The 14,303-nt window shown below is 35.8% G+C and overlaps 1 protein-coding gene across 2 annotated transcripts in view; it reads left to right on the forward strand.

Moving 5' to 3' along the window:
• DPH6 (diphthamine biosynthesis 6) overlaps positions 1 to 14,303 on the forward strand; it is a 217,233-nt gene that overhangs the window by 88,795 nt on the left and 114,135 nt on the right. Inside the window, exons 9-12 of one of the 2 annotated variants that reach the window (XM_072865524.1) lie at positions 705 to 858; positions 2,133 to 2,264; positions 4,863 to 4,992; positions 8,458 to 8,632. In XM_072865524.1, the coding sequence (XP_072721625.1) occupies positions 705 to 858; positions 2,133 to 2,264; positions 4,863 to 4,992; positions 8,458 to 8,632 (591 nt within the window). The remainder of the gene's footprint in view (positions 1 to 704; positions 859 to 2,132; positions 2,265 to 4,862; positions 4,993 to 8,457; positions 8,633 to 14,303) is intronic. The other variant, XM_072865525.1, reaches the window with a different exon arrangement.

A 14,303-nucleotide genomic window follows, 5' to 3' on the forward strand; every position in this document is an offset into this window, starting at 1 on the left:
AAGAAAGCATTTGGGAAGAAGAGAAGGTACAGTGAATTATTTTCCTTCCTTGTCAAGAAATACACCACACTTTGATGTATAAATCTTGATAAATGCTCTTTTCTGTATCTCAAAACTCTGAGCATTCCAAAGCATGGTTAGTTTGATGGAAAGGATAGTCTTTGTGAGACAAATAGAAAAAGATTTTGTTTTTTTTTTTTTCCTATGGACTGCATTCATTCAAGATTCCACAAAGTTTTAAAACTTTCTTGTTAGCCTTTTGCTCTGTTTCAAGTGTTTAGTGACCGTTTTAATGATCAAATTGTTACTTCTGTATTTTTGTTCCTTTTTTCACTTAATTTATACTATTTTTGGAAAACACAGTTGTCCTGTATGTAATTGTGGAATAGCATTTCTTCATCATAGTATTCCTTCTTTCTCTTGAATCTCATAATTTTTCATATCTGTTGTCCTTTTTTACTACTAATTCTGCATTTTTATTCCATATGGTATGTCAACAGGAGCGCATTGTATCCTGCCACTTTCTGCATTCTAAGTAGTGGGAAATCCTAACAGTGTTCTTCCATGAGTTGTTCTAAGCTTACGTACCCATTAAGCTACAGTATTTTTTGTAATTGAAACCCAAAATTTGAATGATAAAATGTGCTGATTTCATACTGCTTGGCATGCTGTTTACTTGCTTATTTTATAATGTTTGTCTCAAGCAGGGTGAGTCTTCAGGTACATTTATGGTCAATAGCTGTTCTTGTGAGGTAAGCTACAATGAGGACGATATTTTCCCTTTATCAGAAGAGGATGAACCACAGAAGAACATTCCAGTCATCTGGAAGTCTTTGAAACATAATTCTTTGGATTTCAGTGAGTCTTGCACAGATTTCATTAGAAAAATAATATTGAATATTTCATGCTGTGATGGAGTATGGTGTTAATTACTATAAGAACACTCCTGAAAAGAATGTTCGTGACCTTATAATAACCAGTCTGGAAAAAAAAGAGATCCTACGACAATGTGGTCTTCTGATAGGAATCAATAGATCTGTAGTAATGAAGCATTTCAAGTTATTTTACAGAATGAGCATAACCCATTTTTTTTCTTTCTTTCTTTCAGAAAACACACATGAATGTGTTCTGTTTGCCTGAACAAAATTACTATAATATAATCATTCATTTGAGTGGAGGGACTGAACTTTTTTTGAAAGGTCTAACCACACCTGCACCCATATGCTACTATTTTTAAATTGAAGATAGGAAACCAAACTCTAAAATGAAGTAAAAAACACAGCTGTTTAACTTGCTTACATAGCGTATGAGTCTGTCCCCACCCAAGCAACCTCAGGGTGACATGCATGATCAAGTTTAGCAGCCTAGCAAGTTACTCTCTTTTAGGTGAGCTGCAGTAACTAATCATATGCCTGATATTATTACTGCCTCAAACATCAGGTGATTAATGCAAGATAAACCTGAGTTCATAGATTGGTACCTCACTGAAGTACCACAGCATCACTGTTAACCTACACCCAAAGATTAGTAAACTTTTCCTGAAAACTAAGTTTTATAGCATAACAGTGTTTGATATTGAATGGTGTTTAGGCTCTTGAATATGGATAAGTGCCTGGTGGGACGTTAAAAAATGTCTAAACACATTATGGATTTGCTAAGATGATCAGAACCAGGTTAAACACCTAACTTCAATTAAAATTTGGCATATAAGTTTGAAAATCTGTTCCTGTGTCACTTAGAAACTTTTGAAAATTTTAGCTTTTCAGTGTCAAGTCTTGTGCCAAGTCTGTATCAAAACAGGTAGAGAAATTGTAAAAGGTCAACAAAAATGGAAAGGAGGAGAGAAAGTACTGAAATCTCAGCTAAGTACTACTTGCAGGCATATTTTCTGAAGGCAGTGTTGGAGAAGGATTTGTCAAGTAGCATTTGCAAGCTTTGTTACCAGCACACGTACTTTTAAGTTTTTGGTTTATATCTGTTTGTCTGTAAATATTTTTTTGAAGATGTTTTTACAGTTTGTGATTATTTTTTTTTTCTGTAGAAGTTCTTACTTAAACAATTCAAAATATATTCTGGGTTAATCTGAAATCTTTCATTATTATAATCATAGTGCTGTTCTTCATTTTCTATAGCTAAGACGTTTGGAAGTTCAGGAAAATCCCTGAGTGGTTACCAGTGGTTTTCAGGTATCACTGCCCACTTCCTTCCATCAAAAGGCAAAAATGCTCAAGAGGCAGCAAGGGAAGCATTTTCTGCTCTCCAAGGTGCTTTATTCAGTTAATGCATTATCTGCTGTTAACGATACTGTTTTTAACATGGTATTAAGAAAGAATCTGTATTGTCATATGGTTTTATAACTTTAAATGTTGTGGTTGTCAGTTTGCCATCTCGTTTTGCATTTGATTGGAATCATTGATATCAAGACTGCCAGCTTTAATATTAAACACATCATAATTTGACTGGCTTTTGAAGACCCTAGAAAGCCAGAGTAGTGTTCATATCACTGTAACAACACTATTTCCACAGTACTTACTCACTTTATAACTTGCTTTATAGCTTTCTTGCAATATATACTATGTGTATGAGTGTGCATGTGTGCTATGGATGCTGTCTACTTGCTAAAGCGCTTTTGTAGCTACCATAATTTTAAATTAAGTTTTCTAGAAAGCTGTTGCATATTTTGGCATCCAGGATTAGGTCAGTAGCAGTAAATCTCATTTATATTCTTAATGTAAAGGAGAAATTGCTATCCTGGGAATCATGAAATCCAGGTTCCTTACTATCCCCCTGTTACAAGATACTGACATAGAAAATAAAATGTTCACGTTTTTGTTTTGTTTTGTTTTTTTCTCCATTCTAAATTTTAAGTAAAGCATGCTTATACAGGCTTCTTTCCATTCATAAAATAATTTTTAGTATCTAAATGGGTAGACTCATGTTCTTGTTCATGAATTTGTGTGAGGTATTGTCCTATAAAATCTTATTTTTTGCATGTGCAGCTGAGTATTCATGATTGAATATAGGATGATAAAGAAACCCTAGAATTTTTTTCAGAAGCAAAGAAGTTGGACTTTGTAGAAGGTCATTGAGCTAGTTTTTGATTGCTTGGAAATCAGCAAGGTGGATGTGATCAAACTTATTAGTAAAAGACAATAGTATTTAGTGTAAATTTTCTGGGCATAATCTGTAAATTTAAGCAAAAAGGTTGTGTAATGTTTTATTTTGTTCTCATTATATTTGAATGGAAATCTGCCAGTACAAACATTATATATTTTTGCCTTAACATCTGTCAAAAAAGATTGTGTCTCTGACTAGTACAGTAGCCTATTGCTTTCAGCAAATTACTTGCATTAGCTGTATTATAGTAAAAAAAAAAATTGTAATTTTCTGATCCCTGGTAGAAAATGTCAGTTCTCACATTTTCTTTTGTTTTTCTCTTTTTGGAAGTGGGTGTGGAAGACTGAATGAATTATGGTTCTGTCATGGCAAAAGAAACAATTTGTTTCTGAGATCTTAACTGATCTGCAAATACGCACAAGGCTTTTTCTGAACTCATGGTCTATACAGCAGTTCAGTCGTCAGTGCTTGAATTCTTAGGAGTTCTGTGTCAGTTGCTATATAATCTCTTATATCACTTAGCGCACACTTCATTTTCTGTCAGTGAGAATTCCCCTCTTCAGATGGCCAATACTAATGGCAGTATGACTAAGTAAAGCTGAGACATTTAGAGCAAAATTCAGTATTGGTGTGACCAAACTAACCTTTATGGAAGTGTGCCAACTCCTGAACTGTCTTTAAAAGCACAGAAAAGTTTTACACAAAAGGTATTTGTTTTGCACTAAGGCAACAGCCAACAGAGATTGTCTTTATACTCTTGTACTTCTCCACTGGAAAACAAATATATACGTATATACAGGTAGACACTGTAACATTAAAGGATGAGATCCCCAAAGTTACACTGAGAAGAACTTTACGTAGCTCATTTAAGTTAGGTCACATGGGACTGTTATTATATATGTTCTATATTCAGAGAAGATTCTGTCTTAATTTAGTTTCTCATGAGTTACAAAAGGTCCACACTGCAGAGCTGATTCACATATCTTGTTATGGTATTGACTATGAAAGAGTAATACATTCTCCTTAAGTGCTATGACTGGAACTTTCTATGCATACACATTCAGATGATCTTGACTTCCCAGTATCTTTTCTTTAACTGTCTGCTTGAACTTTCCTTTGCTCTCATCTTTCCTTCCTTTCTCCTGTGGCCACTTCTGTTTCCTGTTGTCTGTCTTGCTATTTATAACTCTTTGTTTATGTGGAGATTATTATTGCAGTGAGGATTTTTAAAAACAGCTTAGACAAGCATCCCTCTGGAATAGCATATAAATATTTGATCTTTTCTTTGAAGAGGGTGATGCACTAAAGGACCTCTTCTGTCCCTTCCAGTTCTCTACTTTTGTGATTCAAAGTCCTTTATAGATTACTAGCTGTCATAGACTGAAAATAAAAAAATACGAGATAATAAAACTTATGAATACAAGGAATTTGGCCTGTAACATATCTACATGCATTAATGCATGATATGTTTTCTTGGGGCAAGAATTCACCACTGCTCAGGGTGGATAAAATTTATTTGATTCTGTTTCTGTATATTTGAAAAACTAACATGAGAGAGAATTTCATGAAAAAAATAGGTATTATGTGGGGAAAGGTGGTATGTTGCAAAGCCTTCAGTCATGTTTAGACAACTGTTAGGTTATTACCAGTTGGTTTTGCTGAACAAAACCAGGATGCCTATGCTGTCTTTCTACACACATTTAAAATATTCTGTCTTTAACAGCTATATTATTTTTATCCTGCAGCTAATATGACTTCAGAGGGATTGAAACTGAAGGATATTATTTTGGTTCATCTGTATATGAAGAGCATGAAAGACTTCAATGTTATAAATTCTGTTTATGTGACAGAATTTGATTTGTGTCCACCAGCAAGGTAGGATTTAGACTACTGATATAGTAATTTATGATACACAGTAATATACTAAATTATTGTTACCATATTTATGAAGCTTTTGTCCAAATGTTTGTGCCTCGCAGACTTAGAAGCAGGCTTTTGCTGCCTTTTGGAGTAATCACATCAGGGCTGCTCAACTCAAAAACACTAGGGTTGGAAATTCTTGCCTTAATATATACCATAAGGTTTATAAATGTCCCCCCTATATGGACTTACAGAAGAATACATTTTTTGCAAGTCTCGGTTCTTCCCTGTGCCTTGATTGAACTGACAGCTCTTTTGTATTGGTGGGATTTGTTTGCCTCCCTTGATTTGCTGGCAACATCGCTCTGAACATTAGCCCTCTGCCACAAGGGCACATTGCTGGCTCATGTTCAACTTGGTGTCCACCAGGAACCTCCAGGTCCTTCTCTGCAAAGCTGCTTTCGAGCCAGTTGGCCCCCAGAATATACTGGACCGTGGGTTTGTTCCTCCCCAGGGGCAGAACTTTCAACTTCTCCTTGTTGAACTTCATGAAGTTCCTGTGTGCTTGTTTCTCCAAGCTGTCGAGATCCATCTGGATGGCAACACAAACCTCTGGTGTATCAGCCATTCCTCCCAGTTTTGTATCATCTGCAAACTTGGCAAGGGTACGCTCTGCCCCATCATCCAGATTATTAATGAAGATGTTGAACAGGACTGGACCCACTATAGATTCCTGGGGTACACTGCTAGTTACTGGCCACCTGCGAGACTTTGTGCCACTGATCTACACCCTCTGGGCCTGGCCATTCAGCCAGTTTTCAATCCACCTCGCTATCTACTCATCCAGCCCATACATCAACAGCTTCTCTATGAGGGTGTTATGGGAGACAGTGTCAAAAGCCTTACTGAAGCCTTACTATCAATGATTATTAAGTCTTCCTAAAAGTGATGAGGTTTGGAACCTTCTAGGTCCTTGTGACAAACCTTATTCACCTTGTTCTGTTCATTTTGTTAAGTACAAGAGCAAAATTGTTAGCGGAGGAGGTGCCTGAGATGCACATCATGAGATACTGGGAGTTATTTCAAGACAGTACCAATATATACTTACCCTGTTCTTTTCTTCCCCTGCTTATATGTGCTTGGCTGTGGTTGAAGATGAGTACTGGGCTAGATGGATCTTTGGCTTGATCCAACGTGGTTGTTCTTAATGTGTTGTGCTTCCGTCAGATAATGATTGTTAGTGGGTAGCTTAGCTGCACTTATGTATTCAGTAAGAATGCAAGTATGAAAAGAAATTATTTCAGACTTCTGAATACACTGATGCTAACGCTTTCATTCATAGATCCCCAAATCATAGCTTTTTAATATCTGTTGTACAGAATCTTGAACATTGCGTCCAAGCCCACTTCTGACATAATGAAACAGCTTGATGGTCTAGGTATGCAGTATGTGATTCCTGTGTAATTTGGTTATGTTGGGGTTTTTTTCCATTGGAAATTGGGTAACACCTAGCCCGTGAAATTTTTGTTCTGGTTTTTTGAAAGTTGTGTGTTAAAACTAATTTTCAATTTGTAAATTCTTTATTGCCTTTGTCAAAAGGGCTTATTTCTTATTACAGTAATTCATGTTCTTAAGCATCTGTGTAATATGCTCAGTATGCAGAACTGCTATAGCTTGAAAAATTCAACTTGGATCGTAGGTTAATAGAGATTGGAAGGGACCTCTGGAGGTCATCTAGTCCAATCCCCTGCTCAAAGCAGGGTCAGCTGTGAGGTCAGACCTCATGTCTTGTTCATATTTTTAAAACCAACTGTTTAGCAATTTTCTAATGTAAAATACTGTATTTTATACTCTTATTACAGAATATGAAGTGTAGTATAGGCATGTGAATTTTAAGTGTAGTATGACAAATAGTTAAAAGACATTGTTAAGATAATGTATATCATCATAGAGTCACATTCTCCTACAGTCTCTGGGTGTCAGAAGAGGCTAAAAGAGAGCAGGAAGAGGCTTCTTCGATATGCTGATTGTAGGCCGGGATTACTAAATCACAGAGGGACGGAGTGTTGGTTGTGTGTGCCCTCAGACGAGGGATCTAGTCCCAGCTGTAAACTACACAAAATGAGTCTCCACTCCTATGTATCTTAAGTTCTCTTTAGGACACTTAACTTCTCCCGATTTAGCTTCTTTCATTTCTCAAGCTGCTGCATGTTTTAAGCCTTCACATTTGCATAGCCAGCTACATAGTCTTCCATCACTAAAATAACAGGTAGAAAGATTAGGAAGTTGCAGGAAAATGACATTTTATGATTATTTTTATGGAACAAACAGATTTATGTTGCATTTTTGTCCAGAGGAAAAATTATACAGCAGTTTGCATGGCTGCATCATTGCATTATGCACAGAGACCTGGTTGTGGGAGTTCTCACAAGCAATATGCTGGAAGCACTGACTCAAGAGTGTGGATCTGCACTAAATTTGCAAAATTGTCTTGAAAATTTACCAGCCCAAGCAGAAAATCCATTCATTCATGCTTATGATGATGGTAATGAGGAAAAAATACTATATTTGCATGTGGGAGGAGGGGAGAAAAATAGTTTTCTTGGAAGAAATAAGCAAGATGAGAAGAATTTTGTAAGGTTATGTTATTTGATATGTAAAGAGAACAAGTAATTTTTTTGTTGGATTCCTGCTGGGAGCTAAATGACTTTTTTATACATGGACTGCAAATATAATTATTTTTCAGGCTTTGAAATGTGGATTTCCCCACACACACACCACCCACACCCCCTGCTTTTTCACTGGCCGCACACAACAGACCATCTGTCTGTTTGTCCATCCAGGCACTCAGTCTTCCTTGGAGCAAACAAAAGTGAACTTTTAAAATTAATGCTTAAGTAGGTTTTCAGTCCTGTCATAAGTGTGTGTCTGTCATGCAACTTGAAGTATAACAGAAAACTATGCTCAGTATTGCATGATAACATGAGAAGGGTGTAAAGGAACAATAAGCTTCTGCTTTTTAGAAACTTGAACCTCTAGTCCAACCATTGGAAGGAGATTCAGTGAAAAATGCATGGAGGTAGGAATATGGGAGTGATCCACTCAGTCTGAAGGCTGCTTAGCATAACTTATTTGGCATTTCCAGAGTTGTGTGGTCAAGGGTTTTTTAATAAAAGAACTCATGTATTCTTAATAAAGTAATACACATCATAAAAATAACCGAATGGAAATAAGCCATTGGCTATGGTGCTAGTTTCTCCTTGGAATTTATCTTGCTGGAAGTCTGAAGTTGATCACTATTTGGAGAGGAGATAACAGTGTAAATGTTAGCAGGTTACTGCGATACCATAGCTTTTGTTTTATGTTCCTGACAAAATTTCATAACATAGTTTCCAAACAAAAAACCCATGGAAAATAAATGCTGAAAGTTGGTGCAAGCAAACTTTCTGTTTGAAAAAAATAATTGTCTTGTGTTTTCAGAGTATGTGTGGAAACCCTGTTACCTGATGGAGTACTGTTTTGCATTGACTGCCTTGCACATAAGTATGACATTGCAATGGATGATGTGTTACATGATGAAAAACTGGTCATGCATGTACAGAGCATTTCCCACTGGGCGCCTGCTAGCATAGGACCTTACAGTCAGTCCATCAAGGTAGGGAATCTTTGTTACTTCATGTGAACTATGTGTCAGTTTACTGAAATGAGTACAGTTATAAAGTCTCCTTCTCTCCCATCTGGACATGCAAAAGAAAATATGTAAAAAAAAAAAAAAAAAAAAAAGAGCATGTTGAATTTATATTTTTAAAATTTATGGACAAAACAAAAACTTAACCTGCATCAGTCTTTCATTTTGTGATCATAAGATAGGTTAAATTATTCTTTGCAGAGAATCTCAAGAACAGCCTACTTTTGTTGTATATTATAATTAGACCAAATAATTGTGTTGCATATACGCTTTTATAATCTGCCTAGAATACAAACACAATTTAGGAACATCCAAGGATATTTGAAATTTGTTTGTTTAAAGTGAGCAAGTTCAAACTTTTTTATAGTTAAGTCAATCCTAAAATGCTTATTTAATGAAATCCCTCTTGAGGCTCTTGGTACTGCTTAACCATTTAAAAGTACAGCGAAGTTGAAGAACTGTTCTTTTTTTCAAATTAATAACAAACTCAATAGAATATTACATACTATTTAAAAGTATGAAAAGGAGGCAGTAAAGTATCATGGAAAAGTGGACCAAAAATTTGAATAAAAAGCTTTATTCCTAATATGGTACCTCTTGCCAAACTAGTACCATTCTGGCAATTGATGAAGTCTCACCTTTTCTGTTGCAAAAAATTTATATATCCCTTCCTTACCAACACTCCTCTTGTGTAATACATTGTCCAGTCCAAATTATTGTGTTGTGCAGACTGATTTAGGCAACATGTTATGGCATCTGTTTAAGTTTCCTGAAATTTCTTTGAGTCTGCAAACCCACCTAGTATAATGGCCATGGAATTGTACTTTGTTTTGTCTTTGTACCATTTTATGAAAAATTTCAGGAATAGTATTTTGCTTCAGAAGCTCATGTGGAATTCGTTTCATTTGCAGGAGGAAATGTTGGTAGATAACTACTGTATTAATCTTGTGATTATAGCAGCGTGGGTTTTTATCATCTGTGTATATCTGTTTTTCTTGAGAAAGCAGAAAGTTGGTTTATTTAACTTTCTTCCATTCAGTCTTATGCCTTGACAGTCATAATTATATCGCGTCGTGCATAGTCCTGTAAAGATAAAATTTAATAAGCTTTGCACCTTTGTATTTGGAGAAACTTCTCTGATACATCATTGCAACTAATCTGTATTACTGTCCTGGAGCTGGCATAGACTAAATTCAGAAAAGGGTATGAACTGAAAATTGCTTTAGTAACCCGATGAACAGTCCCATGCTGCAAACGGACAATAAGAAGGCACTGCCACTCTCTTGGAACTCCTGATGGGATGGGACAGTCAGCATAGCCAAGGAAAGGCTCGTTTCTCTTTAAATCTAGTGTAACCAGTAATGTTGGTCAGCAATTTAAACATTAAGGAAAACTTTCCACTGTTTTTTGTTTGTTTTGTTTTGTTTTTCCCAAGGGAACATTTTAGTCAAGCAACATTATTTTACCTTAAGGTGGAAAATAAGTATTTTTACTTTTAAAATCAAATGACCACAGGAGTAAAGAAGCAGTAATGAAAAGCTGTACCTCTGCTACAGGATCACTCACTTGTCATCCTTTATGTCTAAGTTCTGTCTCTAGTCCACAGACACCTGTATGGGGAATTGGTAATATACATACCAGCAATAGTTTTAATTTTCCTTTGCCAGATTTTGCCTTACTGCTACCACCAATATGTTTCATCTGAATATCAATATTTAACGTTATCCTGGTTTTATCTTGCTAAGAATATTTTACTTTTTGGTAAATAAAATACTTTTACTATTTTACTTTTGGTAACATATTTCTATTCTGCAGAGCTTGATCCAGTAAATGTCAAAAGAATATTCTTTTTTTTTATTTCAGTAAATGTGTTTTATATTTAAATGATTTTTTTCTTTCTAAAAGAGTATATAAAAGGTACAACCTATAAAACCTTTTCATAAGAATACATCATAGAGGAATGCATAAGTGCATAAACAATGTATTTGCATTTGAAAAATTTATTAATGGAAGGTATGGATCTTGTATCTTCTTAAATGTGAATTTTCCAAAATTAAAATCTTCTTTAGGTGGGTTTTCAGAACTTCCTCAGACTATGTATGGACAGGTATTAAGCTCTTAAGCTCACCAGCGGAAGTAAAGCACTTTGGTATGTTTTAGGGATAGAATATATTTTCCAGAATAAATAAGGAAGGAAAAAAGCTGTTTTTTTAATCTTTATAGACAACAAAAATCGTTTGAAATTATAATAATTTTATGATGATGAAATGTTGATCAGTTTTGTATGTTTGAGGAACAGAAGCTTAATGATCTTAAACCAGTAAATGGCTATTACCCTTATGTTGTCTATCTGTAGATTGTTTGTCACTTGCTTGACAACAACTGGACAATTAAATTGTTGTCTTTTCAGTCCAGTATGAAGTTTTGTGGACACTGGGGAATCTTCATGTATTTTAGCACAGTGGTTTTGCTCAGTTCAGGATAGCCCAAGGACTGTAATATTCAGGGTATTGCAAGTTGGCATTGATGTGAACTGGCATGTAAGAGCGGAGCTGGCAGCAGAAAGGTGTAGGTAGTTCATGCAAACTATGGAATTCACACTTCAGGCTCAACAAATCACTCAGCAGAGCATCACTTTAATTCTGTAGGGACCTTGCAGGATCCTGCCAACAGTGCTATGAGGACAAAAAGTAAAAATTTTAAATTTACTGTGAGAATGTCCTGACCTCAGTCTGATAGACACCAAACAACAGTGGCAGGATGAAATTAGGATTTTCAAAGTATTTACAGCGAAATCAAACATTCTTCCTCTTTTGGGATTAACATTCTTTAAAAACAACTTCAATGTTTCTACTTGTAAGAAGTAGACATAAACTGTTGTAAGATACAATATGACTGACTTTCTTGTAATTAAGAAAAACCTGAAATCATTATTTTCCATATATCATATTTTTCTTGGTCCACCTGTTTTATTGGTACAGAAACCTCTGCGAATCTTAATGTCTATGTCAGCAACTGGAATGTAAGCTACATCAGAGTTATTGTAAAGGCTATGCCGCTGATCTCAGTAATGTATAACAAGTGTTCTGATTATGTCCTTCTAATAGTAGTACCACAGACTAGCCTATTCAGTCTGGGAATATGTGATGATACATGGTTTGCCTTCCTCCAGACCTTTGTTCCACAGTGGGCACCAGCCTGATTTGTGCTGGTCATTGGCAGTAGCGTGGTATTTTTACTAAAGGTACTTCATGTTTTTATTTCTCACTGTTATCAGATTATTATTTTATTTTCATGTTTTAATTCTGTTTTACCAGTGGATGAGTGGATTTGTCAAGACTAAGCAGTAATTGGTAGTTTGTATAGAAACAGCTTACTTACCATCTTCACAAAAGCTAGCACCACAGTTGTACATCAGGGATTTAAACGTGAAGATGCACTGCAAAACAGTGATTGGGGTGAGAAATTTATATGGAGAGCTTATTCATGATTATTTATTTTGTGAGAACATTCTTTGAGCATTTATGAACTGTGAGCGTAGTTCATTAAAAAAATAATTTAAAAAAAAAAAAAAAGCCCAGTGCAGCTGAAACACTAACCACAAATACTTATCTAAGAATCCATGGAAAGTTGACAGTGTTTGTACCAGATGTTCTTCTAGTTGTTAATGTAATTTAAAAGTCTATTTGCACTTACAGTTTGTTTGCTTTGGCAAAGTTTCTTAATGTTTTTCTATCTGGAAATGAACAAATAAACTGCCACAGTAGAATTTATTGTGCTCTCATATTCTACCATAATTATTGATGGTGACATAATGTATTTTATACACATACTGACATATATGCATCTATGACTTGATTATGTCTGTTAAACATTTTAGCTTTTCCTTGTGACCTCAGTTCTTTCCCTCTGACAGCTGCCAAATCCCAGTTTCAGCCATCCTTCAGGCATCTTTTTCTCAGTTTTCTCCTCCGCACTGTCTGAATCCAGTAGCACAAACATAAAAAACAAGAGTGTTCTTACTCTCTGATTCCAATGTCCAGATACCTGTAACTTGATCAAAGTTGGGTTCTTTGATCTCACCTTACAATAAATTATTTTTCCTTTCATTTTTCTGATCATCAAGGCATGATAAATTAACAGGTAAGTACTGTGGGAACAATAGTGGGAATAAAGTCTTGCATCTGGTTTAAGGCAGTCATATTTGCAGTGGTTCTAATGTTTCCTTGCTAAGAAGACTTAGTTCCTTCTCTTGCAGTGAAGCTGAAAATGGTCCAATAGAGCTTAGTGCACAATTTGTAGCAGATGGCTTTAAAAGGAGAAGGTGGTGTTGGAAATAGCCTTGTCTATTATGTACTCCAGGAAGGATTACCTGGCTACTTAAACTATCTGACTGCTTGCAGTTTTCCAAAAGCATGCTTAGCTGTTGTTAAACAAAATGCATATTTTAAGGAACCCATGCATTTAGGGATGCATGGATTATCCTTGTAGGAAGATCAGCTGAGGAAGGATGAAGATAGAAAGATGTCAGAAAATTCCTATTAGTGAATCAGGGATTGAAAAAAATGATGGTATGATTCTTAAAGATAGAGTTTAAAATACTGCTTTTCACATACCTATAGCTGATAAGTTGTTTGTTTGCTTCCTTCCCATGTTTTCCTTTTGTGATTCAACAACCGTATATTATACCATATATAGTAATACGGGGGTAGAATACCTGGAGCTTCCAGTGGGTGGAAAAAAAAAGTGGTAGTCAACAGTGTTCCTCTGGGATTGATGCTTGGGATGATACTGTTAACATTTTAATCAACAACTTGGACAATGGGATTGAATACATGCCTAGTAGGATTGCGGGTGACAGTAATTTGGATAGTGGTTGATGCATTGGAGGGCAGGGCTGCCATTCAGAGATACCTAGACAAGCATCTGATAACAGGAGCCTCATGAAATTGAACAGAAGTGAAGGAAAAGTCCTGCAGCTAGGATGGAATAGTCCCATGCAGCAGTCTAGGATGGGGACTGACTGTCTAGGCAGTAGATCTGCAAAGAAGTAACTAGAGGTCCTGATTGTCAGCAATCTAAATATAAATTGGAAGTTCACCATTGTAGCAATGAAGGCTACCTAAATACAAGGCTGCATTACCAAGTTGTAGCCAGCAGGTGTTCAAAACCTGACTGCACAAGGCCCTCAGCAAACTGGTCTAAGTTAGCCCTGCTTTAAGCATAAGGTTGAATTAGGTGACTCTAGAAGTCCTTTCCAACCTAAATTTTTGTCAGATTCTATGATTAATATTAAAATTACAGATTTACTGACAGAATAACAGAAAGGAAACAGTATAATTATAGAAGAAAAGAAGTCCTTGCTATAAAACTTTCTCTTCAGGAGATCATTAATGGTGCTGTATGGAAGAGCACTTAGAACACTGTCATTTTAGTAGATGAAAGAAAGCAAGTTGTACTCCAGTGGCAATGGCATGCCCATTCCTATGTAAGTAACCTTGTCACCAATATAAAAGTTATTGTTGTTGCTTCCCTAGGCCTTGCCAGAAAAAAATACTTATAACATTAGGGCAATCTGGAGACTGTTCTAAATTGTATGGAGACTGTAAGTATGCAAGTCTGGAAACAATGGGACAAA

The sequence above is a fragment of the Ciconia boyciana genome, chromosome 6 (assembly GCF_034638445.1).
Source record: "Ciconia boyciana chromosome 6, ASM3463844v1, whole genome shotgun sequence".
NCBI lineage: Eukaryota > Metazoa > Chordata > Aves > Ciconiiformes > Ciconiidae > Ciconia > Ciconia boyciana.